Source organism: Coffea arabica, chromosome 2c, assembly GCF_036785885.1.
Source record: "Coffea arabica cultivar ET-39 chromosome 2c, Coffea Arabica ET-39 HiFi, whole genome shotgun sequence".
Taxonomy (NCBI): Eukaryota; Viridiplantae; Streptophyta; class Magnoliopsida; order Gentianales; family Rubiaceae; genus Coffea; species Coffea arabica.
Genome location: NC_092312.1, coordinates 74,993,082 through 75,013,876, shown reverse-complemented (window position 1 = coordinate 75,013,876; position 20,795 = coordinate 74,993,082). Strand labels below are relative to the sequence as shown.

At 37.2% G+C, this 20,795-nt stretch overlaps 3 protein-coding genes and 1 long non-coding RNA gene across 4 annotated transcripts; 2 read left to right on the top strand and 2 right to left on the bottom strand.

The window, feature by feature from the left end:
- Nucleotides 1–1,158: 1,158 nt before the first annotated feature.
- LOC140035444 (uncharacterized) lies at nucleotides 1,159–2,255 on the top strand. Its single transcript, XR_011839669.1, has 2 exons — nucleotides 1,159–1,698; nucleotides 2,080–2,255. It is a non-coding gene; the product is annotated as an uncharacterized lncRNA (long non-coding RNA).
- A 1,552-nt stretch (nucleotides 2,256–3,807) lies between these two features.
- Nucleotides 3,808–7,139, top strand: LOC113728049 (remorin). The gene is made up of 5 exons (XM_027252522.2): nucleotides 3,808–4,085; nucleotides 5,191–5,241; nucleotides 5,487–5,574; nucleotides 6,079–6,160; nucleotides 6,615–7,139. Exons 1-5 carry the CDS (start codon nucleotides 3,959–3,961, stop codon nucleotides 6,810–6,812), a joined length of 546 nt encoding a protein of 181 aa, XP_027108323.1. The 5' UTR covers nucleotides 3,808–3,958; the 3' UTR covers nucleotides 6,813–7,139.
- Nucleotides 7,140–8,258: 1,119 nt separating this feature from the next.
- LOC113728048 (transcription factor MYB17) lies at nucleotides 8,259–11,752 on the bottom strand. Its single transcript, XM_027252520.2, has 3 exons — nucleotides 10,604–11,752; nucleotides 9,683–9,812; nucleotides 8,259–9,209 (listed from the first exon to the last, which is right to left on the bottom strand). The coding sequence occupies exons 1-3, from the start codon at nucleotides 10,737–10,739 to the stop codon at nucleotides 8,534–8,536; spliced, it is 942 nt and encodes a 313-aa protein (XP_027108321.1). The 5' UTR covers nucleotides 10,740–11,752; the 3' UTR covers nucleotides 8,259–8,533.
- A 1,840-nt stretch (nucleotides 11,753–13,592) lies between these two features.
- LOC113733155 (DEAD-box ATP-dependent RNA helicase 8) lies at nucleotides 13,593–19,836 on the bottom strand. The gene is made up of 10 exons (XM_027259345.2): nucleotides 19,358–19,836; nucleotides 18,748–18,808; nucleotides 17,583–17,817; nucleotides 16,600–16,838; nucleotides 15,626–15,877; nucleotides 15,370–15,550; nucleotides 15,121–15,209; nucleotides 14,957–15,030; nucleotides 14,716–14,846; nucleotides 13,593–13,939 (listed from the first exon to the last, which is right to left on the bottom strand). Exons 1-9 carry the CDS (start codon nucleotides 19,612–19,614, stop codon nucleotides 14,768–14,770), a joined length of 1,467 nt encoding a protein of 488 aa, XP_027115146.2. The 5' UTR covers nucleotides 19,615–19,836; the 3' UTR covers nucleotides 13,593–13,939; nucleotides 14,716–14,767.
- Between the last annotated feature and the right edge of the window lie 959 nt (nucleotides 19,837–20,795).

The following is a 20,795-nucleotide window of genomic DNA, read 5'->3' as shown; positions in this document are numbered from 1 at the left end:
TTTTTAAAATACAAATTTCAAAATATCAAAAATCACACAAAAAATTTCCCTTCTTTCCTTTCTTTGTCTTCCTCTTCCACCTTAATCCACCATCACCTCCGCTGCCGACCAACACCGGCCAGCACCTCTTCTCACTCTCCCACTCCCTTTCTCTCTCTCCTCGTTTATCCTCTCTCCCTCTCCCCCTCTCCCTCACCACCTCTCTCCCCCCCTTCCCATTCCCTATGACCCTCCCCCTCCCCCTCCCCCTCCCCCTCCCCTCTCCCTCTCATCCTTGTGTTTCTTGGCCATAAGTGAATGGAGATAGAGCGTCAAATTTATTAAATAGGAATAAAAAGAAAATACAAGAATAAATTATTTGATACGGTGGAGCACTATGTAATCGTGAAAAAAGATATTATTCTCCTTTTTTTTCATTTTTTAATAATTGTTGTTAACTGCTTTTTTTCTTTGGTAATTTATTCCTATGCACTAATGACTAAAGTGAAGTCAATCATGATGTTAAATGAGGGACCATCTAATGGGTGCCCTCTTTTTTTTTTTTTTTTTATAATAACAGGTGTCCGATTCCATTAACATACTTAAAATTCATCTAACGTATCATATATATACACATATTAATAATTATTACCTTTCCTTACATTTATATACACTACCTATTTAATCTTACATACCCTCCCTTGTATTTATTTGCTTTCTTTAATTAATCTTATATTTCCAAGAGTATGACATTTGAAATACATCTTAAAAATTGTTCAATGAACACCCAGATCCAAAATTAAATTAAATTAAATTATTGGTAAAGAATATTTGAAAATCAGTATCATGACAATATTTGAAGCAAGTAAATAGAAAACAAGGTGTGAGTCATTTAATGTGTAAATGAGAAATTTTTTGTTATGATGTAATCTGCAGGGGAACAATTTCTTACAAAGTACAAGATTTTGTCCCCTCTAAACGAACCAAATTTTAACCTAAAGTGGAAAATGATATCAATTATAGTAGTATGTGATTAATTTTGTGGAAATTTCTATACTCCCTTTTGAAACCACTTTCTCAATTTGTATCTCAATATCCTGATAGAGGTTTATATATTTCAAATGATTAAGGGTCTTTTGGCACCCTAGTTTTATGGGTCTTCCTATCATACAAGTTTTTTAACAATTTTATCTATAAAATCCCTTTAAAAAATTTTTTGTAATACACATTCTAAAATATTTAAAAATACACTGTCATTTCTCTTTTCTACTACCACACTTCCTTACTGGTTTCACTTTCATCGTTGTTACTTCTATCTCATCAATCTCCATCTCCACCCACCATCATCAACCTCCATTATTGTCGCTGCTGCCACCTCACCCTTCCTTTTTTTTTTCTTTCTTCCTCCCTCTTCTCCTCACTCTTTCCCTTTTTTCTACCTCTTCCTCTCCTCTTCCCCTTCTCCTCTTTCCCCTTCCCCCTGCCACCCTTTCTCTCTCACCCGAGTATACATCATTAGGTTTAGAATAGAGAGGAAAGAGGAAGGGAGTAGGACGAGATAAGGTTTGCGAGAGGAGGCGGAGGGCAAGGTCAGCGAGAAGGGTGGCGAGAAAAGAAGGAAGAAGGGGAGAAAAAATGGATGATCGGCACCAACAACGGTAGGAAGGTGGCCGCAGCAGGATGAGGCGGGAGGGTAGTGATAGAAGAGAAAGATAGTGTGTACGCTTTTAATATTTTGTGTATTTTGAAGATTTTGGGGTGTTTTTCTGATTAGTGTAGATAAAATTTGTCTAATATAAATTCCTTAAAAACACACTTCCAAATAGAAAAAATAGAAAGTTTTTAAATTTTCCAAATCCTAAATACACAAAAGTTTTTTTTTTTTTTTTTTTACAAATTCTATAGTAAGTTACAATCAAATTTTATACAAACACAAAAAAAAAACACCTTTATTATCTCTTCGTCCTTAGATATTTTCTCAAATTAATTTCACATATTTATAAACTTAACACCTATGATTTCTTTTTTCCCCTTGTATGAACGTCAAATGAATAACTGTTAATTGAAAACCCTGTGGCATTAATTAAAGCCTTGCAACAGGAATGGACCGTGATTACTGTTGAAACAACCAGTAAGGAGCTGCTGAATCAACTGCAAAGGAATGCGAACAGGAACAACTGGGTGGCTACGTTGCTGGAAAATATACAAGCACTGAGTATTTTGTTTCGAATGTGCTCCTTTTGTTTGATAGGAATAGAAAATACGGATTTAAGTTACATTATTAGTACTCAAGCTTTGAGCAGAAATGTGACGACCCCACCTCCCCCTAGGGCGTACCCCAAAATTTGGCGGACCGCCTGCCCAACTCTCACCAGAACTCGATCACTCTTAACAAATAAAATAATATATAACCTCAAGAATAAGTGAAATAACAGATCCCAAACTTGGAACGTGTACTTACATTCATATCTTTCCCATACATTCATACAATCCCAAATATAACAAAAGTTGTGAATTCGAGATACATTCAACCCTAACCGAGCACTAGCGCGAGTACATTTGCAAATTTTCAAAAATTAAACTATATTAGCATGTACCAGTCTCACACCTTACTTGTATCCCCGGTAAGAAAAACAAATGTCGTGGAATGAGTTAAAAACTTAGTGAGATTTCCAAACAAGTAATCAGATATAGAAATCAGGGAAGCGTTACATTTAATAATTTGCGTATGTGTGGGAAAGATATGAATGTAAGTACACATTCCAAGTTTGTGAACTGTTATTTCACTTATTCTTGAGGTTATATCTTATTTTATTTGTTAAGAGTGATCGAATCCTGGCGAGAATTGGACAGGCAGTCCACTAAACCCTGAAATAAGTCCTAGGGGAGGTTAGATCGTCACAAGAAATCAAGATGCAGAATGGACTTATCCAGTTCCATTGTGCTAAGTTGCACAACTTGTAAAGTATCCTTGAGTTTTTGTTTAGATTGTACATATTTTTGACATAAGCAATACAAATTATCGTTTCGAAAAAAAAAACTAAAAAACCTGTGGCCAATTGATTAGTGGAGCAGATTGGCTGAGCCCATAACCATAATCATGATCTTCCTTCTAGCAATTGACATTATGCTCCATTTTGGTCTTGTCTACTTTATTTAACATCTCCAACACCTACATTGACACACTTTCCACGCAGACACGCTTAGGCAAGTTAAGTTTCGATATAATCGAATCGAGTTTTAATATAATTTTACAAAATTTAAACTCAACGAGTTCAAAATGCCAAATTCGAACTCGAGCACGAGTTTAAAAAAATAATTATTTTTATTTTTAAAAAATAAATAAAAAAATAAATTTTTAATAAATAATAAAATATTAAAAAATTATATATATAATTTTATTATTAAAATAAAAACATTACATAATTGAGCTCAAACCAACTCGTGAACTACCGAATTTATTTTTAAATTCGAGTTCGAATTCGACTTCAGCGAGGTGGAGCTCGACTCGATCGATGCAGCGCTAGCACACGCACGACGGTCACACTAACTAGCTACGCACCTGTCGGCATGGAGGAACATACAGCCTACGTCTAACCCTTGCGCCATCTGGCTACACCAAACAACTTCAAACAGATCTTCACCATCGGACCAACCTACAATCCATCTGAATCATGATTAGCGGTCACGATCCAGTTAACCAGCGGAACTTTCAAACACTGCACACCACACAACCATTGCCTTCTGTACAGCAAAGCAACTGTTGTAGTAATTTCGAGTGACGCTGCGGGACTACTAAATATAGTAGGTGTCGCTGACGTTGATATCGATGAAGAAGAATCTGGGGATTGATAGATAGAGAGCGTGACGAGATTTCCATTTTTATTTATTTATTTTTTCGCTTTTTGCCTTTCTGGGAAATTTATAAAGCTAGCTAGCAACAAAGAAAGAGTGGTAGTAGAATTTGCGATTTGAAAAAATGGCGGAGGAAGTAGGCGTTGCTAAGGCTGTTGAACCTGCTGCACCCTTGGCAGCTGAACCGCCTCTGGCGTCGGCAGTTCCGCCTAACGACGTCGTCGAGGAGAAGGCTATTGTGAAGGCCGAAAGTGTGTAGTCTCAACACTTTTTCTATTTATTTTTCTTTCTCTGTTAAATCTTTTGTTCTTTCTTTTTTTTTTTTTTTTTTTTTTGCTTTAATGCTTGCTGATTGGATGGGCTAATGCGATGCTTGGAATATGTAAAATTTTCTAATCTTGTGCTATTTAAATTGTTGCTGTCTTTGAACGCTTGAATAGGAATAACTGGTGATGTTTATTTTTTGGTACATACATTTTCGAAGATTATTTATATATTTTAGTTTTCCACCTCAGAAAAGCTAAGCTTTGTTGCCTTTGCTTTTTTGATTGTGGTTATATTTTATCATAGGGATCTAATTCGAGAAGAGTATAACGCCATATTTTTTCTTGGCAGTGGTGGTGGTTTTTTTTTTTTTTTTTTTTGTAGAAATGGAGTATAAAGAATTAAGAATTGAAGAGGCGTTTTTAGGAAGGAAAAGTAGTATCTTTAGTTGGACTGGGAGTAATACCTCTTTTAGCGGGATATATATATATATCTATTCTGCGTGGCGCGCTAGTACTAGTTGTATTGCGAAGAGCAGCCACCTGGAAAGTTTTCGGACGTACTTGTAAGTTCTACGAGGAGTGTTCCTAGAGAATTCATGTTTAAGCCCAAGAAAGGTATTACGGTAAAAAATGATGTATTTCTCTATGCTTGCTTTCTAGTGTTTGACATGGATATCATACCATGGATGACATATTACTGTAGCTGCACATTCTGCTTCTTGTTGATTAACAGTCTCAAGGTTATGACCAGTGGTTTCTTGGTGCGTTATATCATCATCCTTTTCCTGTTCTAGAGTCGTTTGAAGTTCATTTCTTTCTGCCAAAAAAAAAAAGGGTAATTTCTTTCTGCATTATGCTCTTAAATATTCTCTAAGGAAAACCAGTAACCTGACATGGCTTGTGAAAATGATCACGAATTTTTGCTTCTTCTACAAAAATGCAGTTCCTACCAAGATGCGCATTTGTTGTATATTATGATCTTTCAGAAAGTTTTTGATTTTATTGGATACTCAGTTCCTTGACTGCCCAACTAAAATTTTATTCATAGTGACATGACTCTTTTTTTTTTCTTTTTTTTTCTTTTCTCCAGAAGCTTCAGATCCTTCAGTGCAGAAGAGCTCCAAAGGATCTGTTGACAAGGGTATGTTCCAAAAGTTCATCTAGAACTTTCTAGCACCAGTAATTACTCTAACCAAATGCTGAGATCAAAGGCTGGTGTGCTTATATTATATAGGGTGTTAATGAATTTGTCTAAAAAGCTGTTATAAGGAGGACTTCTTAATTAATTTTTTAGCTGAACATTTGATGCTATGAAAATTCCCGTGTATGATTCATGTTCCATCATGTGTAACCCTACTAAGTGAACAATCATGTTGGCGTATCCAGATGTTGCTCTTGCCGAGGTTGAAAATGAGAAAAGGTTGTCCTTTATCAAGGCATGGGAGGAAAGCGAAAAAACTAAAGCAGAAAACAAGTAAGGTTTCACCAACTTGTGTCGTTAACTTTCCATTTCCACGAGGCTGAACTTACCAATTCTTTTATTTTGGATTCTTGATCTTATAGTAAATAGCTGCGAAATTTACATGTATGCAGCTTCAATTTTCATCCTTTTACCTTTTTTTTTGTTTCATACCATCAAGGGAAAGAGTGTTGGTACATTGCATTCAAGGATGAAAATGCTGGGAAAAGCACGTCACTGGCTTCTACCCTCTAATTTGCATTGTATTTTGTTTTTGAACATGACGAAGCACTGTTCTTCTTCTGAAGAATTTTGAATGGTACTCTAACCAAACTGTTAATGTACTTAGACAATGAAAATGTTTACTTGTAGCTCTTCATCTCTTGTTTTGCTTCACCATTACTAAATAAAATTCTTGTCATTTTGTGAGGTTGTATCTACCATTTATGGCAGATGTATTTGTTGCTCAAGGATTTCAACTTCCACATCACTAGTAATTCCTTTCAAATTATTGAACAGGGCTCAAAAGAAGTTGTCTGAAGTTTCATCATGGGAAAATACCAAGAAAGCAGCTATTGAAGCTAAATTGAAGAAAATTGAGGTAAACAGGCAGCACATAAGTGGCATTCTCAAAAACTAGTGCCTTCAGCAATGAGACATTTTCAGTTGAATGTGCGGAAGTTTGGGCTCGTAAGGTGGTCCAAACAGCATTTCCATCTGCTTTATACTACTTAACTGACTTGCAACTATTTCCTCAACAATTACAACCATGCTTTGACCTCTTGGGTATCCATAATTCATGTAAACCGAAAATTGTTGTATTCGCTCCCTCCGTTCCCTTTTTTCTGAATTTGGTGGCCACTAGTGTGCTGAAGGGGGTGGATTTTGCTTCATCACATTCACGGTTATGCTGTAGTCCAGAGAATATTACTATAGAGGCAGAATAAGTGCTTTCTTCTCAAGTTACCTATTTAATTCAGCAATTGAACCAAGATAAACATTAATATTCTTCTCCCTTTTTTTTTGTCAGTTGCTAATTGTTCTGATACCTGCAGGAACAACTGGAGAAGAAAAAAGCAGATTATGGTGAAACAATTAAAAACAAGATTGCTGAGATTCACAAGCAGGCGGAAGAGAAAAAAGCCATGGTTGAAGCCAGGCGTCGTGAAGAAATCCTTCAAGCAGATGAGATGTCTGCTAAATACCGCGCAACTAATCAAGCTCCCAAACAGGTGGGGTGTTTTGGATGCTAAGCTTCTCCGGGCTTCTAATATAGCATGAAGAACAAGTTTCATTATCCTTGTAAATTTGTCTATTAGTTGTTGAACTTGCGTGTTTATGGATGCGAGGACACATGTTTTTTTTTTTTTCTTTCCCCTTTTTAAGTGGTTTGTATAGAAAAGGAGCTTAAAGCCTGTGAAAGCAAGGCTTATGTTTACGATTTCTGCTCCTCTGTAATTCTCTCAGTTCATGAACGCATTCTGCTTCTGCAAGTCTCCTGCTCGGTTGGATACTTGTATTTGCAGCAACAACTAAGATTTCCTTGCAGAATATGTGCTTTATGGTATTTCTTGCATCGACATCTAGCGGGCATTTCTGTTAATTTTTCTTGTTTGAATTTGTGGACAAGCTCTGCCTGTCCGGTGGAACCGAAGCATTTTCCAGTTTAAGGTTGTTTTCATTACTGACAACAGAGTCATTAATAAATAGATTTTAACGGTTAACACACAGAATTAGGAACTCCACCCCGCTGCCCACTAATTCCCCTCGTTCCCCTCATCTCGCTTCGCTTCTCCCGTAGGGGGCACTGGTGGAGTTAATAAAAATTTATCGTATAATTTCATTATAATCAAATTTTAGTAAATAATTGAGTATTAAAATATCAACGTATCATGAAGTTATTATTCATTGTAATTTCATAATTGAAATTCATAAAAATAATCAAACAAAAATTATTTAAATGCAATTGAACATGATAAAACAAATATAACTAAAATAGTCAAGTTTTCACTTTTGATACAAATACAATCGATAAGTTATTATTGTGTTTTTTTTTGAAAAAAATATTATTATGTGAAGTGTAATTAGAAATTTAGTATAACAAATTAATAATTTCTATTAGTAGACATGTATAATTATTAATATAATTGATAATATCAATTATATTATATATACTAATATGTATTATATAATACATATAACTAATAATAATATTATTATAAATTTGTAACTAATTAAATAATAATATATATATACATAATTATACACACACATTTTTTTAACGAGTAGCTGGTGGAAATGGAGTGGGGGAATACCGCCCCGTTTCTAAACTAAACGGGTGGGAGAGGAGAAAAAATCTCCCCGCCCCACTAGCCTCCTCCAGGCACCCGTTCCAATTGCCATTCCTACACAAAATCCAATATTCGTGTGGAATTCTAGTCTTCACGGTTTTAAATATGCTTTGCAAGGTTCAAGCTGACAATAATCTCGTGCATCCGATTGTGTAGAGCCATAAAAGCTTATGCTACTACAAAGTGATGGATGTATGCTGAAAGTTTTCTGCAACAGACATGTCAGATCACACTTCTGATGGATGCACACCAAGTTATTTTGAACCCCGAAAATTGAAGTCTTGCACGAAAGGCACAATCAACCAAGTGAGACAGTTACAACAGGCAATTTTTGCAGCTAAAATCATATTTGCATACAGATTAGTAGTTGTTTACCATATATACTAAATAAAGCCTACTACGTTCCGTTTGCTGTTATAAACGGGATATGCAACTCTTCGCAATATCCCTGCATCAGTTGGCCGTGCCACTAAGCCTAAAATACCATACATATGGTGGCTTGTACCCTGCTTTCACAGCTGGAGATGCTAAAAGAAACCAGCTCAAACGTTAAGTACAGAGGTCTGAAACCAACCGAAAATCCAGGAATACGAATCTGCAGTCTTAGAAAAGACAGTAACTAACTAAAGGACGTTTAACTCATTATTGGCAGAATACATCATGTAGTCATCAGTGGTTGCTAAGAAGCTCATGTCATTGGTGCCAGGGAAATCCAGAAGCAGCTGTAACGTTGATTCAGATGAATCCTCCAAGTCATTTGAGCTAGCAGAATCTGATCGAGGAGGAATATCTTCAAAAGCTGACCTGCTACTCTGGCATTTTGTATCTTCAATTTGGTTTACTCCAGCAACCGAGGGACCAGCTAAGCACAGGCTTCTTTCTGCTATGGTGCCTGAAGCTGCTGATCCACACTTAGTCGATGAAGATGCTTGAGAAATTGAACTTTCACATGCTATTTTCTGACTTTTATTGAAATTGCGAAATGCTTCTCCTACCTCAGAATTCCATATTCGTAATATATGGTCAGAATCAGACTTCCCTGTGGATGATGGTACGAAGAGCAGCGACTCCTTTGAAAGGCGTGCCTCAGCTTCGAGCCTTGCACTCTCCCATTGTGCCATGTGACGGGTGGAAGGGGATGCAGGAAGTCTTTGCAGCAGGCCACTTAGATTAGAACAGGGCTCGTGAGTCTGAGGATCAATGCCAAGGCAAATTAGGCGCTTCTTTAGATGGGTATTCCACAAGTTCTTGATCTCATTGTCAGTCCGCCCGGGTAATTGAGAAGCAATGGCAGCCCACCTAAAGACAGACAACAAGGATCCTTGAATGACTATAATCACCAGATGTTTTTAAAACAATTAACAGACAGGGTTATTCTTGTTTTGACAAGGTTATTGACTTGAAAGATTTGAGAAAAACTTCACATTGTAGGCTGCTGACATCCTAACGAACCTGAGCTGACCAGAATGAAAACTTTGCTAATTGAAAACCAGCTTATAGTAAATATATCCTAACAATCTCTTGTTTTCAGTTTGTCATCCAGATCACTGCTTTATGAGACCTGAAGCAGGCGGCCCCAAAAATATCAAGATTCTCTGTTCCTTTTGGCTGGTAATTCTTCATCTCATTAGTAGAACAGAAAAGTTATTGCTTTTGAGATGCCATGAAATCTCCCACAATTGCAAAACGAGAATAACACAGAAGACATCCTATACGACCAGCATTAATAAGAGCATATGTAGAGATTTTGTGAGATCAAACATGAAGCGAACCTATTGCCAAGGATGCCATGTAACTGTATGACAAGCTTCTCCTCATCGGGGCTAAAGGGGCCACGCTTGATGTCTGGCCGAAGATAGTTTGTCCACCGCAACCGGCAACTCTTGCCGCAACGGAGAAGACCTTAGGAGGAATACACAAAATTTCATAATCTTCGCTAACAGAAAGGACAAGATTTGTAACCAACAAACTGAGATGCATCCTCAGCACAAAGGAACAACCAGAGGCTAATTTCAAATAAACCAAGAAATTATGAAAATATAATAGGGATGAATGAGTAGATATTCACCAATGACAAGGTACATGCACAAATTTAGTTCTTGAGATATCAAAGAAGCTGAAACAATGCTCCTATTCAGCAAGAGAAAGGAAATACGAAAAGAATAACAACTCTGGGATTCATGCTAAGGCTTACCAAATGGCAAGTGCCATTCATCAGTATCACCGAAAAGAAAGTCATTTTTTCTTTTTCATACCAGCTAAAGCACGAAGCTAGTTATCCCTGTCTTTCAATATTTAGGAATTCAAAAATGAAGTATTGGGCATAGTTTCTTGTCAAACGACAATGAAGTTTTTTTGACCTACAACATTAAAGACAATCGAACTTCATTAGCATTAAGTACGACAAATAAGGTATCAAAAAGGTTGTGACTTTAACAGCTTGACACAATTGATTGTGGGGACAATTACAGGTTCGAACTAATTAGCCAGAATTAATACGGTACAGCAGCTAGTTAATAATCTGTTTACATGTGATCCGGAGAGTGCATTTTCCCCGCTTTCCTTTAGGGGTTGCTTTTTCCTATCATTTCAAGCATTGAGCAGGCAAACCACAGAATGAAAAAGCTGAAAAAATGGTAGCAGTAACTCCTCGTGTTAGTATAGCAAATGGCTCAGGCGCAAGGTAAATTGACCTGCATTCCTGGGAAGAGAGCGCCAGCTGCCATGACCATTCTTATTGATGTACTCGATAAGCTTCTCATCTTCCTCCGGAGTCCATGGCCCTTTCTTCAGCCCCATCCTCTTATCACAACAGGGTGCTCTCCCCATACTTTACTTCTGTACTTTATTCTTCCTGATCAATCTTTTTCTTATGACTCTGCGCCCTTGAGTTTCTGATCTTCTCGAATGAATGAAGGAATGATCAACAGCGGAGCGCAAGATCAAAAGCTCAAGCTTTGGTACATAAAAAAATAAACCAATGGATGAGGAAGAAGTGAATGAATGCTACACGAAAGAAGAGAAGGAAAGTGAAAAGACCTCTCCTACATCAACACACACACACACACACACAGTAGATCATGCTAAAACTGTAGCTACAGCTGAAAAAGAGGGAGAGCTCAGCGAGTTCAAAGCCGGCTGTGGTTGCATTTAATACAATGATAAGATTTATCTGCAAATTCATCAATAGTATTCCTCCAAGCACAAATACATGCAGAGAAATAAGGGGGGAGCGGTGGTGGGGTAGACTTGAATTGCATACTAAGAGGTCAGCAGTATAAAATTGAATGAATGTTTGATTCTACAATAAATGAGTGCTCCGTCTTCTCTTTAGTCTGAGAATCTCTTTTATTTACTAGCACTACATTAATTCTTCATCTCAACTTTTGGGGTTGTTTTTGCCTAACTTCCGCTGTGCGAATGGTTAAAAAAAAAAAAAAGACTTGAATAGTTGCACCAATATACTCCACCACCAACAAGTTGGGCCATCCTGCACATAGCAGCAACGACAAGTAGTGTGTGAATGTGTGTGGGGAGAATTGATCAGAAAGAGGTATTATTAAATGCGTAGGTAGGCAGAAGAAATGCAGGGAGGGAGGGATGAAGTGAAAGGCATTTAATGCCAGATTGATATCAAAGTGAAAGGACATGGAACCATATTTATGAGATGAATCGGAAGCTGAATTCTACTCCTCCCGGTCCTGGCATCTTTTATTGATTTTTATTTGCAGCTAGGATTGATATGAACATGAATAAGGAAAGCACATGTGTAGGGTGATGGAGGAGGGGCCAAAGATAGCACACAGAGGAGGGGCATTAATGGAGTCACACAGAGGAGGAAGTACGGATTGATACACCAAATGCAGTAGGATCATAAATGAGGGGACCATATATTTGACGTCTCAAATGTTGACAAGTCTTGTATTTATCTCAAATAGTAATAGTATTATGTTTTTCCCATTCCCATACCCATGTATGTATTATGGTGGATAGCTTTGCGTGGATTGCAAAAATGTTGCATGTGCTTTCTAACTTTCTCCAGTGCCATCATTTGAAATTGAAGGAGAAGAGACGGCAAGAAGAGAAGAGGGAGGGTGGACTGAAGACTTCCACCTTCAAAACGTAAGTGACATCAATGCAGTCAAAGACCGGTGCCACAGTCTCTCTGCCTGTCTGCCTCCTCCCTATAGGTCATTTTTACTCCATCCCAGAGCCACGACTTTCTGTTCATCAATCAGGCCGATGGTCCTCCTCCGTTAAACTTTTCATCCCCATTTTCCTTTTCAAACAGTTCCCTTTTTTCTTTTTCTTTTTCTTTTTTTTTTAAAGTTCCCGTACCTCTTTTGGGCATACTGTTTTGTACTTTTTCTTTTAATCGATAGGATATATTATCCCGTGCCGGAAGGAGAAGAGGCCCGAAGAGATTCAAGAATAATGCGAAAAGTACTGACTATCATAATCGGATCAAACAGGCGCACTGTACACCCGTCTTATTTTTTAGGCAAAGCCACTTTTAACGTGTCAAATTAACGCTTGCCTCCCACTCCACCGAACTTTAATGCATTAGTGGTGACTATCGATCCAAACGACGCTGGTGGTTCGCTGCTTTGTACTTCACTTCTCTTAATCCTATGAAGTTGAGGGAACGCTAGTCAAGCTATAACAATTAAATTTAACTTTAACTCTATTTGGTTAGTACAGCCATGCCGAAGATGAGTCTTACTATAGCGTGGAACTCGACATTGACGAAAATCAATTAGCCTCCCCCCCCCCCCCAGCAGTCTCACAATGCAACTCACCCTCAGAGTACAGCTTTTATTTATACTTAAAAAAGGTGTTCATTCTTCGATTCACCACACCCTTCGACCGCGCCAGACGAAAATTCTTTTCAACACTTGAAGAATTGCCTTAACTAGCTAGTGGCTGCTGTCCACAGACAATTGAAAGTTTACAGTTCACGTCTAACACTTGTAGCAACGTGAACGTTAGATACGGATAAAAGTCGTCGCAGTCAAGCTTCCAACAAGAAACTCCCGAGCTTTCGATATGTATGGAAAGAATCAACTTTAAACTGGATTCGCAGAGCCCATTCCTGTTGAATGCTGCCTTCATCTTCTCCCTGTTCTAACTACAATTTTCTTCATGCCTCGACAGCTTCAGACCATGCCCTTGAATCGTTCCAAAAGTAACGAAGAGGTTTAGAGGGGACTGGAAGTCGGACGAAATACGCCTACTCATTTCGATTAGACAGAATCCACAGAGAGTTTTCTTTTCAGGAAAAATTCCACATGAAGTTCTATATTTAGCAGTCCACTAAAAACTAACAAGCAGTTATTTGTCGCCTATATTAATGAGTCCACATCCGCGACCTACATCTTCATCTTCATGTCGTTTTTTTTTTCCGGCAAGAGAGAGAGAGAGAGAGAGCACTCTAGACAAAGTTACACCATACAGAAATCCTCAAACCCCTTATCCTCGATCCCAAACACCAGCGGCTTCGGTCCGGAGCAAAGCAAAACTCCAGTGTCACTGTTCATCGAGCCTGACCCGGTCAAAAAGGGTCCACACCATCCGATTTGTCATGATGCAATTAAGGGAAGGATTAGAATCAAAACACATTCCATTGGTTATATTCTGCACGGCAGAGTTCCACAACACAGAGAGAACGCTACCAAGAACCTCTAGTTCTAGAAGATTTTAAGTACATATGCATTAAAAAAAAAATACAGAAACTACAATGCCACGTCAATCCAAGAGCAAATGCTTAGTGAACCCAACAGATATTAGAGACCAACTGAAGAGAGAATCCGGCATCTATCTGGTAACACTATATACGACTCTAAATTTCTTCAAATCCTCGTCAAACATAAGGGCATTAAAGGGCCCAAGGTTTAAGCTAACTCCAGGTTTTTCTGCATGGAGAACCAACCACAAGTTCTCACAGGATAAGGCCTCAAGTTTACACAGCACATCAGTCTCCTATTGATTGCTAATTCATTCAGCTCAGCAAACAATGCAGCCAAATACTTCTGCAGCAGCATTAACCACCACAAGGAGTCAGATTAAGCATATATTAAAAAGACTCACCATATCAAGAAAGAGAAATGCAGTGGCCAAAATTATCATACTTTTCACTATCGGATCGCCAAATTTCAAAAAACCAGTACAGCACTAATGGCAAAAATAATATAACATCTGCATACAGTACTAACAGGTGTACTATCATGACCCATACATTAATCAGACACGAATATCATCTGCCTTGATATTTCAAGGCAAACAAAAGCAAATTGTATTCTTAATCATATCCCAGATTCCACATAACCAAAGAACATAAAAGCCCCCCTAAAAATTCTTTTATAGAAGTAACCTACAGTTTTCCTATTCCGACCACCATTTATACTCATAACTACTAGTGGCAATAATATGATGGATACTCAAACACTATATGATGCATATAGTGTTTCTAAGCAGCAATATTTCCCATTTCAGAAGCTACTCCAGGTGGAAAAAGAAAGATCAAACAATAGAAAAGCAAGAAGGCTATTATAAGTTCTGTTATCAAGTTAACCAGGCTTTTCCCCAAAAAAACAAAAACAAAAACAAAAAAAGGTCCTGATAATGCAAGAGCAGTGGTAGTGACAATGCAAGTACAGTATGCAATTATGTTCATATTACATAAACAGTTCAAAGAATTCAAAAATGCCAACCGCCAGACTTCTGGACACTCAAAGGATGCCAGCACAAGTAGTAGCAGACACCCAAAAACAAAACGAAAAACTGAGGGAAGTTGACAGTGACTCACTGTTAGCACCACTATGTGCCAAATGGAACTACGGAAGTGCCATTACCATAGATCACCGGCAATATATCGCCTGATCTATATGGGGAGGGATTTGCTTGATCTCAGTCCCCAGTTCTTGCTCAATCCTGTACCTGTAAAATCCACGTATAATAAACTAAGTTAATGCTGCAAGAGTAAAAAATACAAAAATGAACACCTACTGTAACCTTCTTTAAGAAATTTAAAATCAGATGACCCATACAAATTGAAGCGGTCCTCATAAGTGATCAGATTCACAGCTAATCCAAGATGTCCAAACCTTCCAGATCGACCAACCTATTAAATAAAAAATCATGAGATTATAGAAAAGGATTAAGCTCTATCAGCAGTCGACCTTGAATATATGTCCAACCTATGTCAACCTACCCTGTGCAGGTATGTTTCTGAGTTCTTCGGAAAATCAAAATTGATGACAACATTGACTGCCTGTATATCAATACCTCTAGTAAACAGATCTGCAGGTACAATTTGTGGAAAAAAGAAAGAAAAATTAACCAAATCTTGGACATAGCACAAGACGGAAACTAAAGTGAGTAAAAAGCAACCAATGAGCACAAATAACTGATGGAAGGGCAGAAACTTAAGCCACAAAAATAACAGGACCAACAAAGATACCTGTGCAGACAAGATTCCTGCATGCACCATTACGAAAGTCGTGAAATACTCTATTGCGATGATCTTGAAGCATCTTTGCGTGAATATAGAAGCAAGAATAGCCAAGCTCTGTAATTTTCTTGGCCAAAAGTTCCACCCGATTGACTGAATTGCAGAAGATGATTGATTGGTTGATTTGAAGCTGTAGACAGAGTATGACTATATCAACTGTTCAAAGAAAATATCAAATTATGGACACATTAGAAAAAGGCCAAACCTTTGAGAAGAGTGTATTGAGGCAGTGCACTTTCTGTCTTTCTTCAACAAAAGCATAATACTGTGTTATACCCTTAAGTGTAAGCTCATCCATAAGGTTTATTACATAGGGCTTCTTCAAATATCTGTCTTTGAAATCCTTTACAGTGACAGGAAAAGTAGCAGAAAACATCAAAATCTGCCTATTCCCAGGCAAAAAGCGAATCAGCTGCTCTATAGAGGGTTGAAATTCTGGAGACAAAAGCTTGTCTGCCTGAAAGAAACCAAATCAAATGCAATCAAAAGAAAATAACTATAGTATTGACATTGACAAATAAGAAAAAGTTCAGAATGCCACAAATTAATTAACAATAAGAAGACCAATCTAATAAACTTCTTGTTATAAATCATGTAGTAAAGCTTTTTGGTTTCAACAAACGCAACTCATAGTTTAAGTCATATAACAATTCAAAAAATTTTTATTAGTCTAGAGCTATTGCAAACTTATAATATTTAGCAAGAAATAATTAGCATTTGGAGCTGTCGGGCTGCATACACTGTAAAACTGGAAAGGTTACATTAACAAAACTCCAGGTGCTTAATTTTGAACAATAAAAAGCAATCTTTTATAACTTTCAATATGGTGACATATTTTAAAAAAAATGAAAGAAGAAGAATCCTTCTAGCTAGCATCAACCTCCCTCCTCTTGAGCGAAAAAAATGGGAAAGACAGAGAGCACATGATTCACAGAAGGACAGTATATAAGCACAAGTGCATCTGTGACAGAAACAGGCAGAAGAGAAAAAACAAATAGGGAACCCAGGCAGAAGTTTAAAAAAAAATCCTAGCTACAAGTAAAACTTCAAAATGCAATCAATTTCACATTTTGCCCTACTTTTAATTACTCGGGCTTCTCAAGCAAGCATAACACAGAAGACCACACAAGAAGCACGGACAGCAATAGGAGAAGATAATAGAAAGACACTGTACCAGACCTCATCCATAATAAGCATCGCACAATCTTTCAAAATACATACACCCTTCTTAGAAAGATCCAGGATTCTTCCCGGAGTTCCAACAAGCAAATGAACTGGTTGATATAGACGCATTATGTCATCTTTCAAACTGGTTCCCCCGGTGGTAACCATGACTTCAATGTTTAAGTGCTTTCCAAGTTCTTTACACACTTGGGATGTCTGAAGAGCCAATTCCCGAGTTGGAACAAGAATAACCACTGCAGAAATGATACATCAGTCAGAGCAATTCAAGAACTGAAGCAAGCAACTCCTCGAAAACCATACTAGAAAAAGTAACATCACAAACATGGACAGCTCAGTGACAACTCCACAAAGGCAGTCCTAATAAAAGAGACATTCTGGGATAGTGAGACAGGATCATACCTCGTAAAAGTTAATAACTTGATGATGTAATGCTCTAGTGCCAAATAGAATATGTAACAAAACAAAGTAAATTGCCTTGTAGCTAATAGTATCAATTGACTTTCTTATAATCAAACTAATATAACTTTAATTTTATTATTTTAATTCTTTCTTCATTGAATTTCTCCTGCAATGCTAATGTTAGTTCCTAGCTTTTAATCATATGCCATCACATAGACTAGAAAGTAATATCACAAGATGGAAATCCATCCCAAAAACAATTACTGTAAACACAATATGGCATGTGGCCAGCTAGACCTAGTTATCATACACCATGGCAGAAAAATTTCCCAAAGTTTCAAAAGATTTCATTGCCTATGATGCGCAGAGAAACTGACTACCATTCAGAGAAAGTTATTGGCCCACACCTCAAAGCCCTCCCAATGAAACAAATTCCACTCTAGTGTATTTAGGTCCACAACTTCCTAAAACCACAAGGTAAACGATCTTGAAGGAGAAAATACTATGTGACGACAATCATAACTGACTTCAATAAAGGAGAAAATACAAGAAACATAATAAAATGGTTGAAAGATAACCTTGAATAACGTTGTTATCTTGATCAATCTTTTCTAAGGCAGGGATGCAAAAAGCAGCAGTTTTTCCCGTCCCATTTTTAGCTCTAGCCAATATATCACTTCCAGTCAGCGCAATTGGAATGCTCTCCTCCTGGATTGGAGATGGCCTTTCAAAACCTTTTTCATATATTCCCATTAACAACTCACGCTTCAGAAAGTAGTCCTCAAATTCATTTCCCTTGGTGGCCGTCACATCCTGTTATGCGAACAGCAAGAAAACAGGTCAGGGTACATACAATAGATCAACATATCTTTAAAGCAAGGCCTACTAAGCCTGAAAAAACCAAGCATGTATCTAGAATGCAGTGATTTCCAACAAAAGTAATCAGATGGTTTAACAAAGTATTCCCAAGAGTTTTCTATTCACAAAAACCTTAGCAGGTACAAAATAAACTGAGAATAAAAGGGCTGCGAGAACATAGAGCACCTTAAATAAATTAAGAAAAAAGGCTCCATAATTCTGTATTTAAGTTGAACCACAAGTTTGCCTCTCATGAAGGCACCTAAAAAGAAACACAATTAATTAACAAATTTCGGACCCCTTCATAAATTTATCAACTCAACAACTCTAGTATACAAATTTCAAACCACTTCATAAATTCATCAATCCTACTCTTCTTCAGAACGTTCTTTTTGCACAGAAACACTTTCAAACTAACTTTTAACTCTGAAAGAGAGAGAGAGAGATCTGATTTTCTGAACCTTGCCAGAACAAGGCATATTTAACCAGCCAACAAGGATTTCTTGCCGTCAACAAAATAAAAGGCATATTTGCAAAACCTGTCAAAAGGTTCTAGAAATCCCAACAAACCCTTTGCCCCTGGGGCATAAACAAATGCATCTAAAGCCCATGAAATACTGAACCTCTAGCAAGAGACCAAAAAACAAACAAACGGGTTTTCCCTTGGACCAGGCCAGAGATACTAGATTGATCACAGAAGAAAATGAATAAAACACATAGGAGTTCCTAACTGCTGACAGCACAAGAACATATATGGGAGACATGAATGAAATGAGATGAATTATGCAAATTAAAGGTGCTACACATGAGTCCCATAAAAATCCTATTGAATAGAATACACATACTAATGGAATTAAAAGCACAGTCATGTTGGCACAATCTTACCTCTGTTTTGTACCGAGTGTCTGCTGGTGGTATCTTTAGCTTTGCCTTCCAATCTTGGGAACTAAAAAATGCACAAAAATAGTTCAAATTACACACTAACAGAAAAGGCTAAAATAACAAGAGCAGAAAAGTCCAATGGCCAAAAGTCAAAACTCGAAAGCATAGATGAACAGTTATTAGACGAACTTTATTTAAGATCAATACTGAAACATAGTAACACACATTCACTTCCACTTCCACAATGTAAAAATCAAGAAACGTGCATACCCCATCTTGACATTCCCCTCCAGACTCTGAGACAAATGCATTCACCCTACGCCCTACAATTAATTTCCCTTACACGATACGTACAGGGTATTAAACAATAGACTACTAGTATCACAAACTTAATATCTCACCTCTACTGACCCCCAAAGTCAACACACTCTCAAACAACAAACCTTGCATTTTAGATCCGTAATACCAAAATTCCAAAAGTCAACTTTGATTTTATTCACCATGACCAAGAAGAAATACAAAAGGACAAACATGAAGCAAAAAAAATGCGAGAAAATAATAACAAAACTCAAAGAACATAAAAATTTTTGAACTTATAAAAAATAAACCATACCTCGAGTCTACGCCTTCAGACTGTATGGTTTTCTCGACCTCCTCTACAGCGGAATCGCTACCTAACTGAGTTCTACGGAGCCATTGCTGTTGCTGCTGCGGCGGTGGTTGATTCTGAAACTGCATTGGATTCCTCGGCAAGTACTGCTGCGGATTTCTAGGTTGAAAATTAGGGCTCGCGTTCGGGTTCATATTCCCACCACCTCTACCTGCGCCTGGCCCACCGATCCCCGGTGGATACCTTGCTCGCGGATACATCCCGGAAAATGTTCGGAATCCAAACCCTAACCGTTTCGGTCAAATTCGTGAAACTAAAATTCCTAAAAACCAAGAGATATATACAGAAAACTGCGAAACTATATCGATCTATTGAAGGTAGGGTTTTTCTGCAACTAAGCAAAATTGTGGGCAAATAAAAGAGCCACAGATTTTGCAGTCCCGAAGGAGTGAATTCAACGCCGGGCGTTGGAATAATTTCGATTTTGTTTTTCTTTTTGCGGGAAATGGAGAAGAATTGTACACAAATCTTGTGAATTTTATGGAAGAAATTAGGGAAACTTTCGCTTTGCAGTTGATCGGAGAAGAAGAGGGAGAAAATTGAGAACTGCTTTTTAAGAGGAGGGTCTGAGTGGGCTGGGATTGGGGCCTGAGGGATGTGACCGTTTTAGGGCGTCAGAGATATCTTATGAATTTACACCGTCGGGCCGGTATTTATATGTATTTGTCGTTGGTCGGTGTTTTTTTAAAAAAAAATTCGCACTAGCCACCATTTGGTTTTACCTAATTGCTGCTCGTCCTTCACTTTTTTGTTAATTACACACGGTTGATGATTTTGAAATAGAAAATGACCTTGATTATAGGCATACTTTCAGAAACCTCCCCTGAAGTTTGAACTATTTCACTGACTCCCTTCAAGTATCAAAAATTACACTAACATTTCTTGAAGTTAATTAATATTTAGACCAATCGATAATTAAAAAGTGATATTAGTAGAAAGAAAATAATATGATTCCATCATTATCTCTCATCTACTACATCGTTTAATTAATTTAATATCAATCCACACATTAAAAACAACTAAAATTTGTTGTTTATCATTAGAAATCAAATCACATATAGTATTAAAAAATAGTATATCATTTTATATTTTTCACTTAATACAGATTCAAATTATTCTTTTCAATTACATATCCATTGTCAAATATGATTAATAACAAATAATCCAAAAATTTGCAATCAAATTATTATAGAGAATAAATTTTAACATCATAAATATCCTTTTCAACATAATGAGGTTAGTTATTGAAACTTTTAAGGCATTAAAAGCCACTCTTTGTAATATTTTAGTTGCAAATTTTTAATTATTTGTTGTTGATCATGTTTGATAATGGATTTGTAATTGAAAAGAGCAATTTAGATCTTATATTAAATAAAATATA